The 18,187-nt window shown below is 40.2% G+C and overlaps 1 protein-coding gene across 15 annotated transcripts in view; it reads right to left on the bottom strand.

The window, feature by feature from the left end:
- Positions 1–18,187, bottom strand: part of RBMS3 (RNA binding motif single stranded interacting protein 3) — a 1,621,798-nt gene that overhangs the window by 781,371 nt on the left and 822,240 nt on the right. For 9 of the 15 annotated variants that reach the window (XM_081526998.1, XM_081527002.1, XM_081527006.1 and 6 more), the window contains exon 1: positions 15,703–16,519. The exons of the other annotated variants lie outside the window; for them this stretch is intronic. In XM_081526998.1, coding sequence (XP_081383124.1) covers positions 15,703–15,777 — 75 coding nt within the window. In that variant the 5' untranslated portion in view covers positions 15,778–16,519. Of the gene's footprint in view, positions 1–15,702; positions 16,520–18,187 lie in introns of those variants that run through there. 15 annotated transcript variants of the gene reach the window in all.

Genomic DNA, 18,187 nt, shown 5'->3' with positions numbered 1-18,187 from the left:
CTTCTTACCATTATCACTAATAACAATCTCTTGGAGTTAATGGTTCTTATTTATATTTTATCATCTTCATAATATGTTAATATATTGGCATTCTTTGCAGAATCCTGAAACATATTACTACTAGTCAAATACTGACTGTCAAGACATTTCTTATCAAATAATTAAAATATTCTTGTGATGGGAAGAGATGGCAGGAAACAGAAATATAAAAAGGTAAGGGAATCCCAGGGAAATGGTATTAAAGTAAGTCCTAGAATCAAAAACTTAGACCTCCCAGATCACTCAGAGTCCTTTCACCTAACCAAAGTGCTGTTTTCATTTCTGATTATTAAATTCCTTTTCCAGACTTGGTTAAAATGTTTCTACCTGCATTAAATATATATGAAGTATGGTATACTGTTGATTTTTAAGCATGGGTAAAAAATGGTCAGTATTCCAGTTGCAGAAAGAGAAAATGCTCAATTTGCCTTCCTGTACTGAACTAAGTTCTCCATCTCATCGCATACTCGAAGTAAGAGAAAAAAATTCACTTTTGCAGGTCTGTGTTTAGGAAACTCCCTGAGTTTCCCAAGAAGCATGTGGAATTCAGCCATCAAACTTTGTAGGATGTAATTAAATTCTAAGAAATATAAATCCATGAAAGAGAATTATAATTAGAAATGCATGTCCTTGATCTACCTTTTTTATAGGAAGAGCAAACAGTTGAGGCTTTGTGATCTACTGTCTTCCAGACAGATTTCAGTTAGTAAATATGTCTCTATCAGCCCAGCAGAGATGTTCTGCAGGTAAACTTTTGTTTGATGCTTTTTTATATCCACGTTTTAACTTTAATTAAAATTGATACTGGCAATGAGAAACAGGACAAGTCCACGGGAAGAAAAGAAATACAATCAGGTTTCCCCAAGGTTCATTCGAGTTTTCCAGAGTCAGTTTTTTCAGCTCAATTAATAAACCATGATATTTCCCTTTATAGTCAAGTAACATCAAACCCATCCAGTAGATGAAGGCTATCAAAAAATACAATTTTTCAGTATTCCCAAGATCATGACATAAGAAGGAAAATCCTGATGTTCAAACCTTTGGGAACAAAAATATCTGCTCAAGTACCAAAATCCTTCAGTGGGATTCTAACCACTTAGGAAAATTTGGGCTCCTCACCTGTTCTTGCTCTTTCAACTTGGAATATGAGTGGCAGACAAATGAGATCAATCTGGAAACATGAGTGACCTCACGGGATGGACAAGAAGCAATGAGATGGTAGCCCTGCTGACCCCAAGCTCTGCTGGGATCCCCATGAGAGTGCCACCAAAAAATGAGACATTTCTACTTCTGCCAATTGTGAGAGGATCCCTTTCAGCTGAAATATCAATCAGAAGGTTCATCTTCTCACCAAAAGCAGTAGACTTTAATAAACCTTCGCAGCCCAACACAAAGGGGTGGGTCAATCCCACGGGATGCAGACTCTTTAGGTTAAGTAAGAATCTAAGCACTGATATCAATCTTTGTATAATAAGGCATTTTTTCAGAGTTTAAAAGGAAGCAACCCTGCTCAGAAGATCAATGATTTAATTTTCAGTATTTGAAATGAATACCTTGTACATATACTGTAGCATTATTTGAAATGGAAAAGCAGGGGCAAAAAAATCCATGCTCATCGATGGACACCACTTGCATAAACCGTGATGCAAACATGTTAGAAACAACAGTCCTGACAATTAAAAAAAAAAAAAAGACAAGCTTAGTGCCCCGTGGAGAATGCACAAAGTATGCCTGTCATTGAAAAGGGAGGAAAATAACTGGCTCAGTCTGATCTCAGACACCATAGATCTGATAGTATGTTTGTATGAGCAGAAAGAAAGCTATAGAAGAACACATATGACTTTGTAATTACCATACATTATTTCTGAGATTTCATCACAGAATGATGTGGTGTGCAGAAGAAGATTGTTAATATTTTCCTTATTTTTCTTGAGTTGTTTCACTAGATATGATGAGGCAGGATTATTTTGCAATTGAAAAATTTACCAAATGTTGAGGAAATTACATATGTAGAAACTACTGTTTCAACAAATGGTAATAAGAACCTTGACGTAAAAAAAGAAAAAGAGAGGAGAAAAAAAAAAAAAAACCTGCCAAACAAACATAAGAGAATCAGCACAACTTGGAAAAATCAAGAGGCATCCAAACCAAAAACACAGTTTGTTCTCACAGCCACAACTGGGCTATTGTTTCCATAGATTCCTCAATGAGGAAGGCTTTGAAGATGGGAAGGAAGACTTCCCATCTTATATCATCTATCCTTACTTTAGACATATCTTTATACCTGCTTGGTTAATTGTATAGGGAAACTAGGGCTTTCTTTTCCTCAAAATAGGAATTTTGTCATTTATTCTTACTTGATCTTTGAAACTGTCTTTTCAAAATGTTAATTAAAAAAGAATGTTGCTGTGGATATTTACATGGTATGGGGAGATAACAGATGACTATTACAGTCAAGATCATCTGTCTTGTTTTGCTTTGTTTTGGCCACACTGGGTGGCATGCAGGATCTTAGTTTCCTGACCAGGAATTGAACCCAGGCCCCTTGAGATGAGAGTATGGAGTATTAACCACTGAACCACCAGGGAAGTCCTCACCTGTCTTGAATAAGAAAAAAATAGACCAAAAGATGGGCCTCGTGCTGAGTTCACCTCCTGATACATCCAACTCTCCGCCAACCCAAGGAAGGAAGCCACATATATGAGCGGATATCCGTGGCAGGTGTTCAGGAATGGCCTCTCCAGTTCCCTCAAACCACCACCACTGCCATTTAGTCCTGACCTCCTTGCTTTTACTCATCCCCAATTTCCAAACACTGGCTAGGCTACATACACTGTCTCTGAAATGCACGTCTGCCCTTGCAAGTTGGCACGTGTTCTGATGTTCTTGCCAGCGTCTTGAGAAGCAACACTGAGGCAGCTTTTCCCTTCCCTTCTCTTCTCTTCTCATCCTTTCTACTAGTTTCTGATTCAGCTCACCTGCTAGCTATCACAGTATGTTCATTAGCTGGGTATACAACCTATCTCCAGCCAACAGTCCAGGGTCCACATGTTTCAGGGGGAAAAGGTGGAGGAGGGTACGTCAATTGATGTAAGTATTGAACAAAAAGAGGTTCTTTAGTAAGACTTCCTTCTGGTACACAAAATGCCTTTTGACATAAAGCATTGCAGAGGTGAAAGCAACATTCAGCATCTCTGGTTTTGAAAATCACTTCCTTCAGCAACAGAGGACTGCATGAGACACACTGAATGATGGGGATTACCGCATATTAAAATCCTTCTGTCACGGCACTCTGTTGTATCCTGTGAGGCATTCACAGATGAAGACCCTGTGGTCCTAGTCCTCAGGGGGTTCACAGAAGAACTCTGACATAAATCTGATCCTGATGAGCAAAGACACATTTGAAAGCCAGAAATAAATTTACAACCAAGCAAGAAAACAAAGTCAAAATCCAATCCAACTACCTTGGAAACAAAGAGAAAAAACAAACAACAACCACAAAACAGAAAGCAATAATGAAAATTAAGAGGGAACCGAGAGCAAAGAGAACAAAGAGAAAGAAGCAGAAGTTTAGGAGGTAAAGGCAGGGAGCCAGGAAGGCAAATCCATAGCAGAGAAGTTGAGGAGAGGAAAGGCTGAGACAGAAAGTCAAGTGCAAGGGCACTGGAAGGTGTGATACAGAAAGAAAAGGTGTAGTTTCCCAGGGAGGAGTATCTGGGAAAGGTAGGGAAATGGAGAGAATGCAGTGTAAACATGAGGTCACTGCAGACAGACATCCTAAATGGAGTAAGGATGGAGAAATCAGTACAAGGAACTTGGCAGAAGAGACAGACCATGAATAATAACAGTACCAGCCAATCTTTCTCGGACCTCTACTGATCTAAACCTCAATGACCATGTTGAAGTCTAGACACTCTTTCAAAAGGACCTACCCTGTAACCTACAAATGTGCTGACAGCCAGGACACTGAAACATCATTGCACTCATATCTTCAATTCAATGGCTCCATGGATCCCTGGGTACATCATTGCCCTCAAACATCATGCCATGTGGTTAGCACTTTGCATTGTATGATTCTCATGCCAATACAGTTTTGCTGGTTTTATCACTTATGCTGTTGGGTTACTCCACTCAAAGCCAGATCCCTTCTACACAGAACAACATAGCTTCTGCTGCTGCTGCTGCTGCTGCTAAGTCGCTTCAGTCGTGTCTGACTCTGTGCGACCCCCCAGACAGCAGCCCACCAGACTCCACCATCCCTGGAATTCTCGAGGCAAGAATACTGGAGTGGGTTGCCATTTCCTTCTCCAACGCATGAAAGTGAAAAGTGAAAGTGAAGTCGCTCAGTTGTGTCCGACTCTTAGCGATCCCATGGACTGCAGCCCACCAGGCTCCTCCATCCATGGGATTTTCCAGGCAAGAGTACTGGAGTGGGGTGCCACACTCATGGTTATATTTTGGAGCAGATAAAAATTTTATGTAAACATTTTATATACAGAAATTCCAAAATACATGCAAAAATTTTATTCCAAAATCCTTCTAAAAACCACCATTATATCCAGTCCAAAGCATCAATAAGGCTTTTATCCAGGACATCCACAGGTATGAGTGATGAGTAAATCAGAACAAGAAAAGCAGGTGCTGTATGTTACCAAGCGCATTAATATGTGCAGGCAGAACAAACCGCAAAGCTGTCCTCAGAAGCACTGATTTTTTACTTTTTCACGAGACACCAAAAATCTCAGCTATATGACTCCCCCAAGTCTAATTCTATTAATATAGTCATATTAAAGTGTTTTTCTCCCCCAAGGATGGTTCTTCAATTCCTAAACTATCACTTCTTTGTCAAACAGCCCTTACCCTTTGCTTTTGGAAAGGAAAATAGATTCCAGAAATTTCCAAAAATAAATTAGAGCTTGGTCATTTCAGCCTTTTATTTTCTATTTCTTCTTCTGTTTCATCTTTCTTGGTGCTTCTCATAAATCACTTGTAAAATTAAAATCATGAAACTGACATTTTTTTTTCTACCATACTGTTGACAGCCTCATCATTACAAGCTCTGAGGATCATTAGAATTTCCATGATATAACCAATAATTATGAAATTACTGGGGGGAAAATTAGAGTCAATCTATCAATGATATTTCTAAAAAATTCTATCACAAATAATGGAGAACAAAGAATTTATATCTATCTTGCATAATATATTTTCAATATATCTTAGATTAGATGAAGATATCACATTTTTGAAAGAAAGTAAAAATTATTAGTCATCCATATTTTGATGAGACTCATCCCTTTCTTCCATCCACTGGTAGCAAAAAAAATTTACTAGACCTGAAAAAAACAGCTATATACCTCCTTATTTGCCCCTCCATATTTCTCGGTGATCATTTAGCCTCAGAGAAAAGCAGAACCACTGTATCAATTCTTAGAGCATCCAGAAATATGTGTGTGTTTTATGTTTGTGAGAGAGAAATCTAAGCTTATTTGTTGAATCTGCTGATGAAATTTGGTGAGATTCTGGCTAGAATGCCAGGAAAAAAAAACTGAATAATTTGGTGGATAATCAAAACATTGGGTGATTATGAGAATTCGTCCTTCAAGATTGTGGAGGGAAAGGAGTTTCCAGGTGTGAGCATATGCAGGGGGCTGCAGAGCCAGAGAAAACTCCTTGACTGAGGTGAGAGGAGAAGGCCATGCTCTGGACCTGTTTTGTTTTGTATTACTGAAAACAATAAAAATCAGAATGAAATTGAAGGGAGTCACATGGGGCTTAGGGCTAGAGAAGCAGTATCTTCAGATGCCCCCCACTTGTAATGGTCCTGGGGGTCTGACTGGGGCACGCATGTGTGCAGGCATGTCCGCTTTCAGAGGCCACAGAGGCAGGCCTGACAGGGACCTCTGGGAGCAAACTAAAGAGAAGTCGTTCAAGGTGAGTGACCATGGACTTGGGGAACAGGAGGAGGTGGCCGTTTCAATACATGTAAAAATCCCACGATCCTATTCAGAGACAGATGAAAGATTATGATTATGATTATTTAGAAGGATTATGCCAAAAAATAACTGTTGTGTCAGGGACCTGCCTCCTGCTTGGACCCTAAGCTGGGAGTCCATGGAAACACCTGTACCAGTCAAGCTCTCTTTCTTTCCAATCGATAAACAATTCCACCAACTGCATAATATAAAAACTCTGTGACCCGGCACCCAGATCTGGAACACTCAATTGCTGTCACCACCAAGGGTCAATGCAATGTGTCTGCTTGTGACATATTTTAGCCAAAGAATGTTAATGACATTTTCCAATAGACTGTGCTGTTTAAACACATGTCCCACCCCGGAAATTTGGGATTACTAAAATACAGAGATATCTTGAATGTCAAAAGGTCACAGTAGGCAGAGATATGGCCAGCTTTTCAGATTCTCTGAACACTTTAAGACCCACAAAAGCACTGGCAAGATGAGAAAAATATCTTGCCTCCAAACAAAAACGAAAACTGTGAAACCAGAATTAGCAAACAATTGTTTCTACAAAGCATAATACACTGTCAACTTTATTCATTGTTCTATTTAGTAGAGGCTGAAATAATCTTTCTTTGTACCTCAAGAAAATCTCTCTATAGATTAGATTTTTCCATTTTGCAAGAGCACCTGCATAGGCAAGATGATAAGTGCACATAAATTCACAAGCGCACAGAAACTAATTTACTCACACCCAGAGCTTCAGCAGCAAAACTGCAAAAACGCTTTCAATACTTCACTGCAAAAAATCTAATTTGATGTGGAATGTGAGTACACTTTAATATGTTTAAAACATCTGTTAAGAAGTGGGGGCCTCCTAATGTGTTCAGAGAATATGAAGAATTTAGAATGACCCTTCACTTCTCTCATTCTTAGAGGATATCTCTAAACTACTTGAAAAAAATTCTTCCCTGTTCATGGATAAACAACAAGGTCCTACTGTATAGCACAGGGAACTATATTTAATATCCTGTGATAAACCATAATGGAAAATACTGTGAAAAAGAATATTTATGTATAACTGAACCACTTTGCTGAACAGTTGAGATTAACACAAACGTGTAATCAAATATACTTCAATAAAATTGTTTAAAAACATCAAAATTCTTCCCTGTTCACTGACCTCTCCCCTTGCACTTTTTCCTTATCTTTTTCTAACTTATCAACAAAGTTAAACAGAGAAATTTTCCCTTTCTGGCTAGAAAGGGAAAGTTTCCTATTGCTAACACAAGCCCAGTTGTCTCCTAACAGATGAACGATCGAGTTTAGATTCAATGGTTACCTTTTCGGAATAAATTGAGAAAAGAACATCAGAAGTTTATTCTTTTCAGATTTCCCTGTCTACCTAGATTACAACACAGCATCCTTATTTCTGAAGGCACAATCTTGACTGGTGTGCCTGACAAGAGACCCAGGGGCTCAAAGCCAAGACCAAGGCTAACTCAGGAGCTGTCATGACCCTTCAAGGGACTAGCACCAAGCCAAAAAAAAAGGAAAGTATTTTTCTCATCTCTAGAGAAGAAATTCAACATCATGGATGTGTCACAGGTTTTCCTTGTATGATATCCTTGAAAACGGTCTCCGATTTTCCTCCAAGCTTTGTGCATACTGCTTCAAATTCTTCATCCACTCAAATCTACTTGGGACTATTTGTTTGGGAAGGAAAAAAAGATTAAAAAATAAAGAAGAAGGAAAAAGAAGTATATTTTCTTGAATTTTAAGTTATCTTATTTCTAGGTGATATTCAGGTTGCCACCATCCAATCTCCATGAATAAGTTTTAAGAGGGGCAACTATAGAGTATGCAGGCATCAGTAATGGCCTCAGATATGACTTGCCTACATAAAAAATGCTCTCAAGAAGTCTTAAATGGTTCCAGAAAACCAGATAGTTAGCATCCTGTTTTCCATTTTCCTTTTCACTAAATTGTCATCCATCAGAAATATGACTAAGATAAATAGACAGCAGTCCCCAGATAAAAATAAGAAGAATCCTCCCAAATCCTCATTAAATTCTGTATGTGATCCATATTCAGCTTAAAAAGTACCAGTTAAGGATGAGACAATGAAAAGGTCCCCTGCATCTGGTGATACATGCCAACGTCTTAACTCTATAGTATAATGATGGGAAAGCACAATCTAGAACAAGTGAAAAACAAGTTGCCCAAAACAATTACCACCAATATTTAGAATATCATAAGATTCAGCTTTCTTCTGTTTTACCTTACTTTCCGCACAACAGGGAAGAACATTACCAAAATTGCCTTGACTGTGTATGCAGTCTAGCTTAATTTTGATATTTCTTAGTCATTCATAAGGGCTTCCCTGGTAGCTCAGCTGGTAAAGAATCTGTCTGCAATGCAGGAGACCCCGGTTCAATTCCTGGGTCAGGAAGATCCCCTGGAGAAGGGATAGACTACCCACTCTAGTATTCTTGCCTGGCGAATCCCCATGGACAGAGGAGCCTGGCAGGCTACAGTCCAGGGGGTCGCAAAGAGTCAGACACGACTGAGCGACTAAGCATAGCACAGTCATTCATAAAAACAAAATTCAAGGTTCCATTTACTTTCATTAATTCGGCTCACAAGGACTTGGGGAGGACTCAGAAGGATACCCAGTGAGAAGAGGAAAAGAGAATATTTTTGTTTATGTGTCCTGGAGAAGTTATGATTTTTCTCCTACGATACCATGCACTCTGATTACTAAATCATTTTCTCCTCGTGCTTTAAAGCCTACTACTCAGAAATTCAGAGACTGGCAAACTCTAGTCAAAGTAGTGTTTCATCTATTGATTGTTATTTCCACATGTACAGGAGCTCCTAGATTCATTCATGAAACTAGTGCTGTCAGGATCTTAATGAGATCAACTGATTTAGCCAAACATGCATAACCATTTAGCTCTTATGACACCTGGAGAGAGCAAGTCTTTGGATATGGCCTAATTTTATGCACTCAAGGAAGAAAACTTGAACCACAGCAAAGCCAACAATGGTGATTCAATAGTGCCTGTAGCCTGGCCCCACCCCTGGGAACTGCTCTCCACCCACTCCTGGGTGACGGTGACAGGGGTGTTTCTCTGGGTGCTCTGGATTTAGATGTGGTGAAGCGTGCAGATAATTATGTGTGCCAAGTCTCCAGAGCCGACAAAGCAGCAGTTGATCTGCTCTGTAGAAAGCACTGAGGACCCAAACAAAAATCAGAGGCACAAATCCGAGGTCATCTGCTAAATACGCCTAACACATCGAAGCAGCCTCATCTATCTCCAAGCAAGAGTCACAGACGGTCAGCCTAGAAGGGCTCTCAGGGAACTTGTCCCAGAAACCAACTCATCGACACACAAATCAGAGCATTCTCCCAAAGAAAAGCAGGACAAGTGTCTTAAAACTCACTCTCCTTTCTCTAGAACTCAATGTGCACTAAAGGCTGATGTTCTCAACAGAAAAAGTGCGCTCAGTTATGATTCCACGTTCTATGTATTTCCTGATCAATAAATCCACACAGAAAAAAAAATGTTACGTGAACAAATTCTCTGCCAATACCACCTTGAAAAAGAAAAATGAAAAACCAAAACAAACACAATTCAACTTATCTCAGTCCACTCCTCTTTTTGACTTTTTAAAACTGCTTTTGAATGTTTGACATATGAAATCAACAGCCAATTCTATAGGCTTTTTCAAGGCCCTGAAAGTGATCACTTAACTTGGTAATCTTTTATTAGTATTGGTAATCCTGTAGCTTGATAATCTCTAGAAGACTAGAGATTAAAGTTTCCATGAACAAACATTCCTTCAAAAACTTTGTAGTTAAAGCCTCTTTACTGTAACATATCTGCTAAAGAAATAGAAGCAAAAGTTGTATCTCCTTATGTGACTATGTAATTTTTAACACCAGCAACAAAAGATTAATATTCATACCCTAACCTCATATTTTCAAACATCTTAGAAAAGAATCACACTGCCACCTGTATTGTTCTTAGTTGAGGATCCTTTTGTTTAGGGATAAATGGCCTGCAGGTTTTCTTACAATAGTTACATAGATTAAAAGTAGCAAAAAAAAAGAAGAAGAAAAGTATCTATTATTTCAAAACAGAAGGGAAACTTCTTCACTTTTGCTTTTGGAATGTGTGCTTCATGGGAATAACTTTTATCTTTCCATTTGCATTGCTTTCAGATCCATTCAGTAACTCTGCATTTTGCGATGAAATGACATTCCATATTTAAAGTTGGTATTTTATGTCGGTTTCCATTTTCAAAGAGTATATTTTTAATCACATCCAAAATAGTTCAGCATTTTTCCCACTGCTGCCAAAAATAGCAGCACGTACCCTCCACACACGTATCATAACTCATATCCTCAACAACACACTTATCACAACACACAAGTGTGTTTCTGCTCTCGTCTCCCCTCAGCCCCATCTGTACTCTTGCTGTGAACAGCTATAGCATAAAAATGTCTCTTTTCACATGCTTTTGATATTACACTATTTAATCACATACAGCTGTGGCTTATGAGACTGTTACAAAACACAATTTTAATGTAGTACTCGAAGCCAATTTTGGATAAACATCAACCATTTACTCTGAATAAGAAGTCCAACACTCCAAAGATTTTCTTTTAAAGGAAAAGCCTGGTTTTCTTAGAATCTGGCATGGGCATCATTGTGACTGAGCCCTCTCTCTGCCAAAGAGACTGATAATGTCAGAAAGGACTGTGTAAATCATTTTAGTTCAAAAACAAAGCTTTTCAGAATTCCTGGAGCCAGAGAGACCTAAAATTATGTGTATCCTCCCTTCTCTTTGGCCTCCTCCTCACACGGCCTCTACCTCCAATGCTCAACTACATTTTATTACTTCATGGAAATGTTTTTTGAGTTGAAATTCTGTTTTCTCTTTATTCCAAATTGAGAGAAAGTGAAAGGAAAATGTGTTGGAAAGATACTCTTCAAAGAAATATTGGTGTTTCTCTTAAATTTGGGATTATTCCGGAAAAGAAAAAAACATGAACTTTTCTGCTACTCTGCTCTTTTCAGTAGGCACTAGACTTAGTGTCCTGAAAATGATGACCACATTAGAGAAAAGAACTTCAACAGTAACAAAGATTTGCAAGAGTAACAGAAAAAAAAACAAACTGAAAAGGGAGGGTCCCTTCTTATTATGTTTCTCTTATTTAAAAAACAATTACAATAGTATACATTCTTTTTAAACCAATTACAATAGTATACATTCTAACATGAGACGTAGGATCATCCTTTCACGCTATCGTATCACTCTCCTACAGTGAAAGAAATATTTGGAGTTATTCCTAAAAATTCTTTTGCTGGAAGATTTTTAGAAAACCAGTTTTGTACATTTCAGCCTCTCAAAGGAAAACAGTACTTGGGAGTTTTCAAGGCTGAAATGTACAAAACTGGTCGGTAACTGGCAAGTTACCAACTCCAACTATCAATGCAAATCTGGGACAGGAAGTACGAAGGAAATTCTAAACTCCTTCCCTCCCTCTGCAAGATTTTCTCTGTTTTCATTTGCAAGGAATGTGTGAAGAAGGGTTGTTTTGTTTTGCTTTTGCAGGATCTGTACATTCACATCTTTAAGAATATCTCGGCCCCACAGGAGCCTCCCTCTTTCTCTGCAGACCTCCTGAGCCTCGTGTTTCCAAGCGTCTGCTCTTTTCATGGCACAACTGGGGTCCAGCTAGCCTCTCAGAGCTGGGCAGCTGTCCAGCTGCAGATGGCTGGGAATTCAGCTTGAAGTCAGTGTGCTGGTGAGGAACTGCTCCTCCACCAGACCCCAGCTTCACACCAGGCTCTGAGCGGAATCTGAGGTCCACCAGTTAGGGAGCCCTTGTCAGGGTACTGCAGTCTGAACCCTTTCTTCAAGGTCTTCTCAGGAAGCGGATGGCCAAAGGCAGGGGGCGGACTGATGAGAAACTGCACTAAACTGGGAGAAATGTAGTGATATGGTGTAAGTGTGGAAAAGGAAGAAAAGACAAACTTTCTGTGTGTGCCTGGGTGAATTTTAAAGTTTCATGATGACTAAAGTCTTCCAAATATCACATATGAGAGAAGCATCTATTTCTCAACAACAAAACATCAACTGGCCAGGTTGTGACTATGTTTTAACTCTTTTTAGTTTGCCCCATTCAATTTGTTCTTCCAAGAAACCCCCTCCCACAAAGTACCTCAAATTCAGACTGAAATTCACCCTGGATCATAACATAAGAGCAACAGGTTGGCTATTGGAAATAGGGTGTAACAAAATCCTTGAAAATATTACAAGACAACTTAATCACACATCGTTACATATCATTCAGCTAAGAAACAATTTTTTTGGTCTCTTTTCTCTAAAACTTAATTATTCTGGGTGGTCTTCCAACAGCAAATTTGGTTTCCTGAAACTTTTTTTTAGAAATCCAGTTATGTCTCTTATTTAAATATAGTGACACATCATCAAGATTTCTTCATTACTTCTAAACAAAAGTAACACTCTTTTTAGAAATTGCTTCTTTGGGTAGGAAAAAAAAAACTGGTCAAAAAGAAAATTGACAAGTGACAACTGTAAATGCAGGCCTGGGAGAGTAAACATGTTATACCCACATTACTATAAGGTACAGCTACTAGTCAGCCACGGGTTTTCCTTTTATTTGATTGACTCATGTTTTTCTAATATAACATTTTAAGCATCTGGAAATTTATTCAAAGAAAGAAAAGCATAAATATCTTCTTTCTTTCTTTTTTTCTAAGCAACAAAGTGAAGAGACTGACTCTAATGTGATGGGTAAGAAGTGGAACAGAATAGGCAGGGAAGTATCACAAGTTTTTTCTACAACTTTAAGTGCATTTGAGGAAACGGAAGACAAATGCATTTATTTCAAAATCCATTTTCATTTTCTTTTATCGTAAGAGAATAGTAGCTGCATCTGACATACATATTTAGGTAGAAAACGAAGGCTCAGTGTTTTGGCATTTTCTGAATGAATACAATAATAAACATTTTAGTTCTGTAAAATCCCATGAAGATTTTCCACCCAAAACTAATGTCAGCAAATGGCTTTTGTGCCTGAGTTAAAAGCACCTGCATTTAGAGAATAGTTTAAGGCATGGTGTCACCACAATATGATTTTTGTTGTAAACCACAGAATTCTAATTTTATCAAGCACAAATGTTCTTTATGTATCAGCATGATTTTAAATAGCAATGATTTTAAAATTGGATTCTACCTACAAGCTAAGGCAGGAAGGATAGTGGATTTTATGGAATTCCACCCATGTTTACCAAATAAATCTAAGACACATGCAATTCCTTCAAAATTACTATAGATTGTATTTTGGGACATAAGCGAAAAAGGAGCAAAAAGTGCTACTAAAATAACCCAATTATTTTCACACTATACTGGAGCATGATGGAACTTTATTATACTGCGTTCACACTATTGGAAAGTTCCCATATTTTAAAGTATTGTACATTGACCCTTCCTCCCCCTCCCTGAGTGCCCACGTTCCCATAGAGGGCACATTTTCATATCTTCAGCTTCCAGGAATGTCAATAACGCCTGTCATTTCAGAACCACTGTAACAATACTCGACAACTTCACAGCTCTGTCAGAATTTTACAATGTAATAATCAATATGAACCACCATGATAGCCAGAGTAACTGATCTTATACACTCTACCACCTGACCTGATTACCCAAATATCAGCTGAGGTCGCCTAATGGATCTAACTTCTTTAAAAATGTTCCAGAAGTCGATGGCTTTGCCTTGCTTGAAAGTAACAAGATCCAGATGCTCCTTGTCTACACAGCACTAAACTGCAGAAGATCCCAAAACAGATTGTTTTTTTTTAAACTCCCTCTCTATTTTTCTGGCTCTCTTTTCCTCAACACCCCATGTTTCCTTTCTACCCCAAATACATATGCACACACGTACGTACACACACACTTCCCACTAGTGTATCTATGTATCTTTAATATAAGGTGCCCAACATTATTTCCTGCTAGTAATAGGTTAAAAGAAATCTTAAGTCAAAAAGCCATCATTCCATTTATTCCATTCATTTTGATCCACAGTTTCTTTCCTGAATAGACTTCATGGTAGAAAATAAGAACCAAAAAAGAAAGCATGAATTTTGAAACATTTGGAAAAATTTAGCCAAATGACTAAAACGGATGGAATGTTGGATATTTTTCATGCAACCCTTGAGTGTGTTGTTTTTGTTTCTTTGGGGGATGAGAAATGACTATAAATTTCCCGTTTGTAACTTGTCCTTGCTTTGCCATTTCCTTAAGGAGTCCCCCAAAGGGTTAAAACTCCAGCCGATGGAGCAGGAGGGCTGGTCTATTTATTTCAGCAGCAGCCCAAACTAAATGCTCACAAAGGCAAAAAGCAGTGTGAGTCGACCTTGCAGGGGCAGGGTAAATTATAGAGCAACTGAGAAAGGAAAGGAAAAAAAGAACAATCTTTAATATAATACTGAAAGTCTGCTGCCTGCTTGGTTTACAAATCGGCATTGTTTGGTGAGAGAGAGTAAATGAGAGTTAACCACGGCATGATTACCAAACCCTAACCAGGGCACCCAGACCCAGTGACAGCTCAGATCACTCAGGCACGCCTTGTTCACTCCCTGCGTGTTTATTTATTATAAAGAGCCCAGCAGAGTACGGCTAATGCAATGCAAAATAATATCATGCATAAAGAAACGCACTCCATGCATTCAAGGGGAAATAAGCAACAATAAGCACCCCTCCCCCCAAATCAAGTCCGATGTAATTGACAAATTGGAGCAGTGATTTCACACCTGAGAGTCTACCATGTCTGAACTGCAGGATAAAGTTCATGGTTGGCACGACCCACTCAGTGACGTGGGCTTACCACTGGCCCCCTCATGATCGCTTGAGCACACACGGAAAGCCTAAACTATTTAACCAATTCATGTCTAATTATCATCACTCTATTTCATCCCTTTTCAAGCCCCAGGCCTTCTGATGGTAGCCAACACAGAGACAGCAAGCTTCTGAAAGTAAAGAATATCTATGGCAAAGCTCCGAAATTTACTCTCTGGCATTCTGACCATCTTCAATATAAAATAAAATATATGAGGCCACAGAAAAACCAAAAATGCACCCAAACAAACTCTGAGACTGAGTTAGATGCTGTGAAGCTTCCCATGCCTGTCTTTCATTCTACACTTAGTGATTAAAAGTTTGAGCCCCCCCCCCAACCCCGGCATGTCCTATCCAGTGGGAAGAACCCTTTCAGAGCCACAAACAAAGAAGAGCTCACCAGAAAAGCCCCTGAAATTGTATTGTCGTGCCCGATCATCACTGTTATGATCTCCTTTTAACAACCCTGCCCATCTGCTGAGGGCTCGGCGGGTATCAGGAACATCGAAATGGCCAAACAACAACAAAGGAACTCAAGTGAAACTATTATCTCTCCTTAAAGAGGAAGCCCCAATTCTGGGCTTGCTTTCTTCTTATATCCTTCTCTGTTTCATTAACTCCACTGCTATGTTACTAATTTCAAAGAAGCAGGAAGAGCTGGTGGGGATAAGGGGAGGGGGCGCTTAATCGTAATTCACACGCCTGTCTGCTTCCCACCCCAAGTGCAGAAGGACACCCCACTGCTGCCAGGCTGTGGGGCACGCCATACCTTGGTTTGGAGGTAATGAGGGTAGTAGTAAGTGTACTGGGGGTACATTTGTGGCTGATCCAGGCGTTTGCCCATGTAGCTGGAAGCGCTATCTCCGAGGCAGGGAACTGGATGACAGGCTATGTGCCCCAGGCCGAGCTTCCTCTGGAACCACTATTCCTGACAGTCCCGATGACTGATGAGGCTTCCAAGAGTCTTCCAGCACTCGCTAGTTCCAGCACAGCAAGAATTTTAAAAAGAAACACACCAAAAAGAGAAAGAGGCGGGGATCCGTAGGAAAAAACCCCACACAGTCTCCCCAGATCACGCCTGGGGTCCACTTGGGAGGAGGCAGTTTGTTCTCTACCCGGCTGTCCGTAGTGATGTCAATTGCCAGCGTTTGTAAAGGAAAAAAAAAAAAAAAATCAAAGTCCTTTTAGCAGAACTCGGAAATCTTGCAGATCAGCTTCCTGTCTCCTGGGTGTCTCTTTCCCCACCTTAAAGAAAAAGAAAAAAGAAAAAAAAATAGAAAGAAAGAGAAAGAAGAAAAAGAAAAAAAGGGAGGGGGAGAAAAAGAAAGAAAGAAAAAGAAAAGGGAAAAGGGAAAAAAAAAAACCTTGCACAGCTCAGCTGCTGCTGTGTCCCTCCCAGAGTGACATGGTGTTCGGGGCTTGTTCTGTCCTTTCATTCACGTCCCCTCCTTCCAGCCAGTGGGTGGGACCCGGAGAGCCCCTCCAGGGAGCAGCGTACGCAGTCCAGAAGGCTGCAGTCTTTCCTCCAAGAAAAAAAAAAGGCTGCTTCAACCCCTGCTGCCAGCAAAGTTGCGATTCCCTCTGCTGGCTATCTCGAATAGCAAAGCGGTTTTTGTAGCAAAGCTGCTGCCGCTGCCACTGAACCCAGGGAACTCAAATGTGGGCGGTGGATGATTCCTTATCCTTCCCTCCATCCACCCTTCTCCGCTCTGCCTGCCAAGTTTCAAGGTAAGCCACACTGCGAAACAAAACCCGGCAGACCCTGGGAGGGACGAGAGGACGCAGAGGGAGGAAGGGAGAGAAAGGGGAAAAATTCCAGGCAGACGGACTGAGCTCGCTGGTGAGGACGGAAAAAAGTGTGTCCCAGATGCTTTCAAAACCTGTGAACACACTAAAGCCAAATGAATCCAAGATCAGCTTTAGAAACTAACCTTTTACTTAGGTTATGGAGGACGGTAAGTACTGAAGAAATGTTGGAGTCTACTCCAGGACTGCTCTTAACAAGCCAGGCATCGTCAGATCACCATGGCCAACTTATCCTAGCAGATATAGTCCTTCCGATCCTTACATCCATTTTGTAAAAATCAAAAGAGGTGTCCCCTTTGGTTTATGATTGTCTTGATAAATAAAAGCACTGTTTCTCTTACTGTGTATCTCTTTATGATTCATGGGTCCTTTGCTCACTTTCCTGATAACATCACACACACACATACACACACAGAGAAAAAAGAACAAAAACCATCATCACTTGGCCGAGTGTTTCTCCACCAATAGCAAGTAGTATTCTGACATGTCTATCAGCTGCTACATTATAATACAAATTGTTTCAGAGGAAATATATTTCCTTAAAGGGTCCCTTTTCAAGGCAGGCAAGGCTAAAATTAGACATGCCAGCTGTGTTTTGCTGAGGGCTCACGCATGCCCAGAGCGTGGGCAGACAGACCAGCACTGAACTCCTCCCGACTTTGTCAAGTCCGCTCTCTTCTCCCCAGCCCAGAGTCGCCTTTTCAGATAAAAGAATCCTAGTACAAATCCAGCTTCCTAGACAAGGAGACCAGAGCATGTGGTCCCACACACAATCCAGTGTCCATTTACTTACAAGCCCTACCTCCCTGTGGGCAATGAGCTTCCTGCAGGGGTCTGCTTTCTGGGAGCCGTGTGAGTGCCCACAGGGTCTTTGGAAACAAAATCAAAATCAGGATGGTGTATACAGAAGTTTATGTTTGACTCTGGACAAGAATGACCACAGGAAGGAAGGAAGGGGAGAGGGTGGAGAGTAGGGGTAAAAGCCCTGAAGCCCTGTCATTGAGAAAATTAAATCTCTGCCACTGTTTATGTGTTCTTCTGGGCCTCACTTGTCTCGTCTAGAAAATGGAACTTCTTCCAACTCACTTGGCTGCAGACAGTCAATGACAGCAAATACTAAAGAGAAATCCCACTGATTTCAAAATCCTTTGCAGCATCTCACTGCTCAGACAATGGAGTCCTGACTTCTGGTATAGTTTTCAAGTCATCTGAAAACCCAACATCTTCTCCAGATGCAAACAGGAGACCCTGCCCCCCTGTCTGATGCCTGAATGATTCTGTCTGGCTTTCAGGACTGGGCTGGGCCCTCAGAGCCTTTGATCATCCCCTGCCGGAGCCTCTCCTAAGATCGACCTCCACCAGACCCTCTGGCCCACCCTTCAGTCACAGCATGGATAACACCGCCCAGTAGTTTTCTGTGAACCCTGGCTTCCCCATTGTACCTGGTA

The sequence above is a fragment of the Giraffa tippelskirchi genome, chromosome 9, assembly GCF_054371585.1.
Source record: "Giraffa tippelskirchi isolate mGirTip1 chromosome 9, T2T-mGirTip1v1.2.pri, whole genome shotgun sequence".
Taxonomy (NCBI): domain Eukaryota; kingdom Metazoa; phylum Chordata; class Mammalia; order Artiodactyla; family Giraffidae; genus Giraffa; species Giraffa tippelskirchi.
Note: the sequence above shows the minus strand (reverse complement) of the source record. Positions and strands in the feature narration are given on the sequence as shown.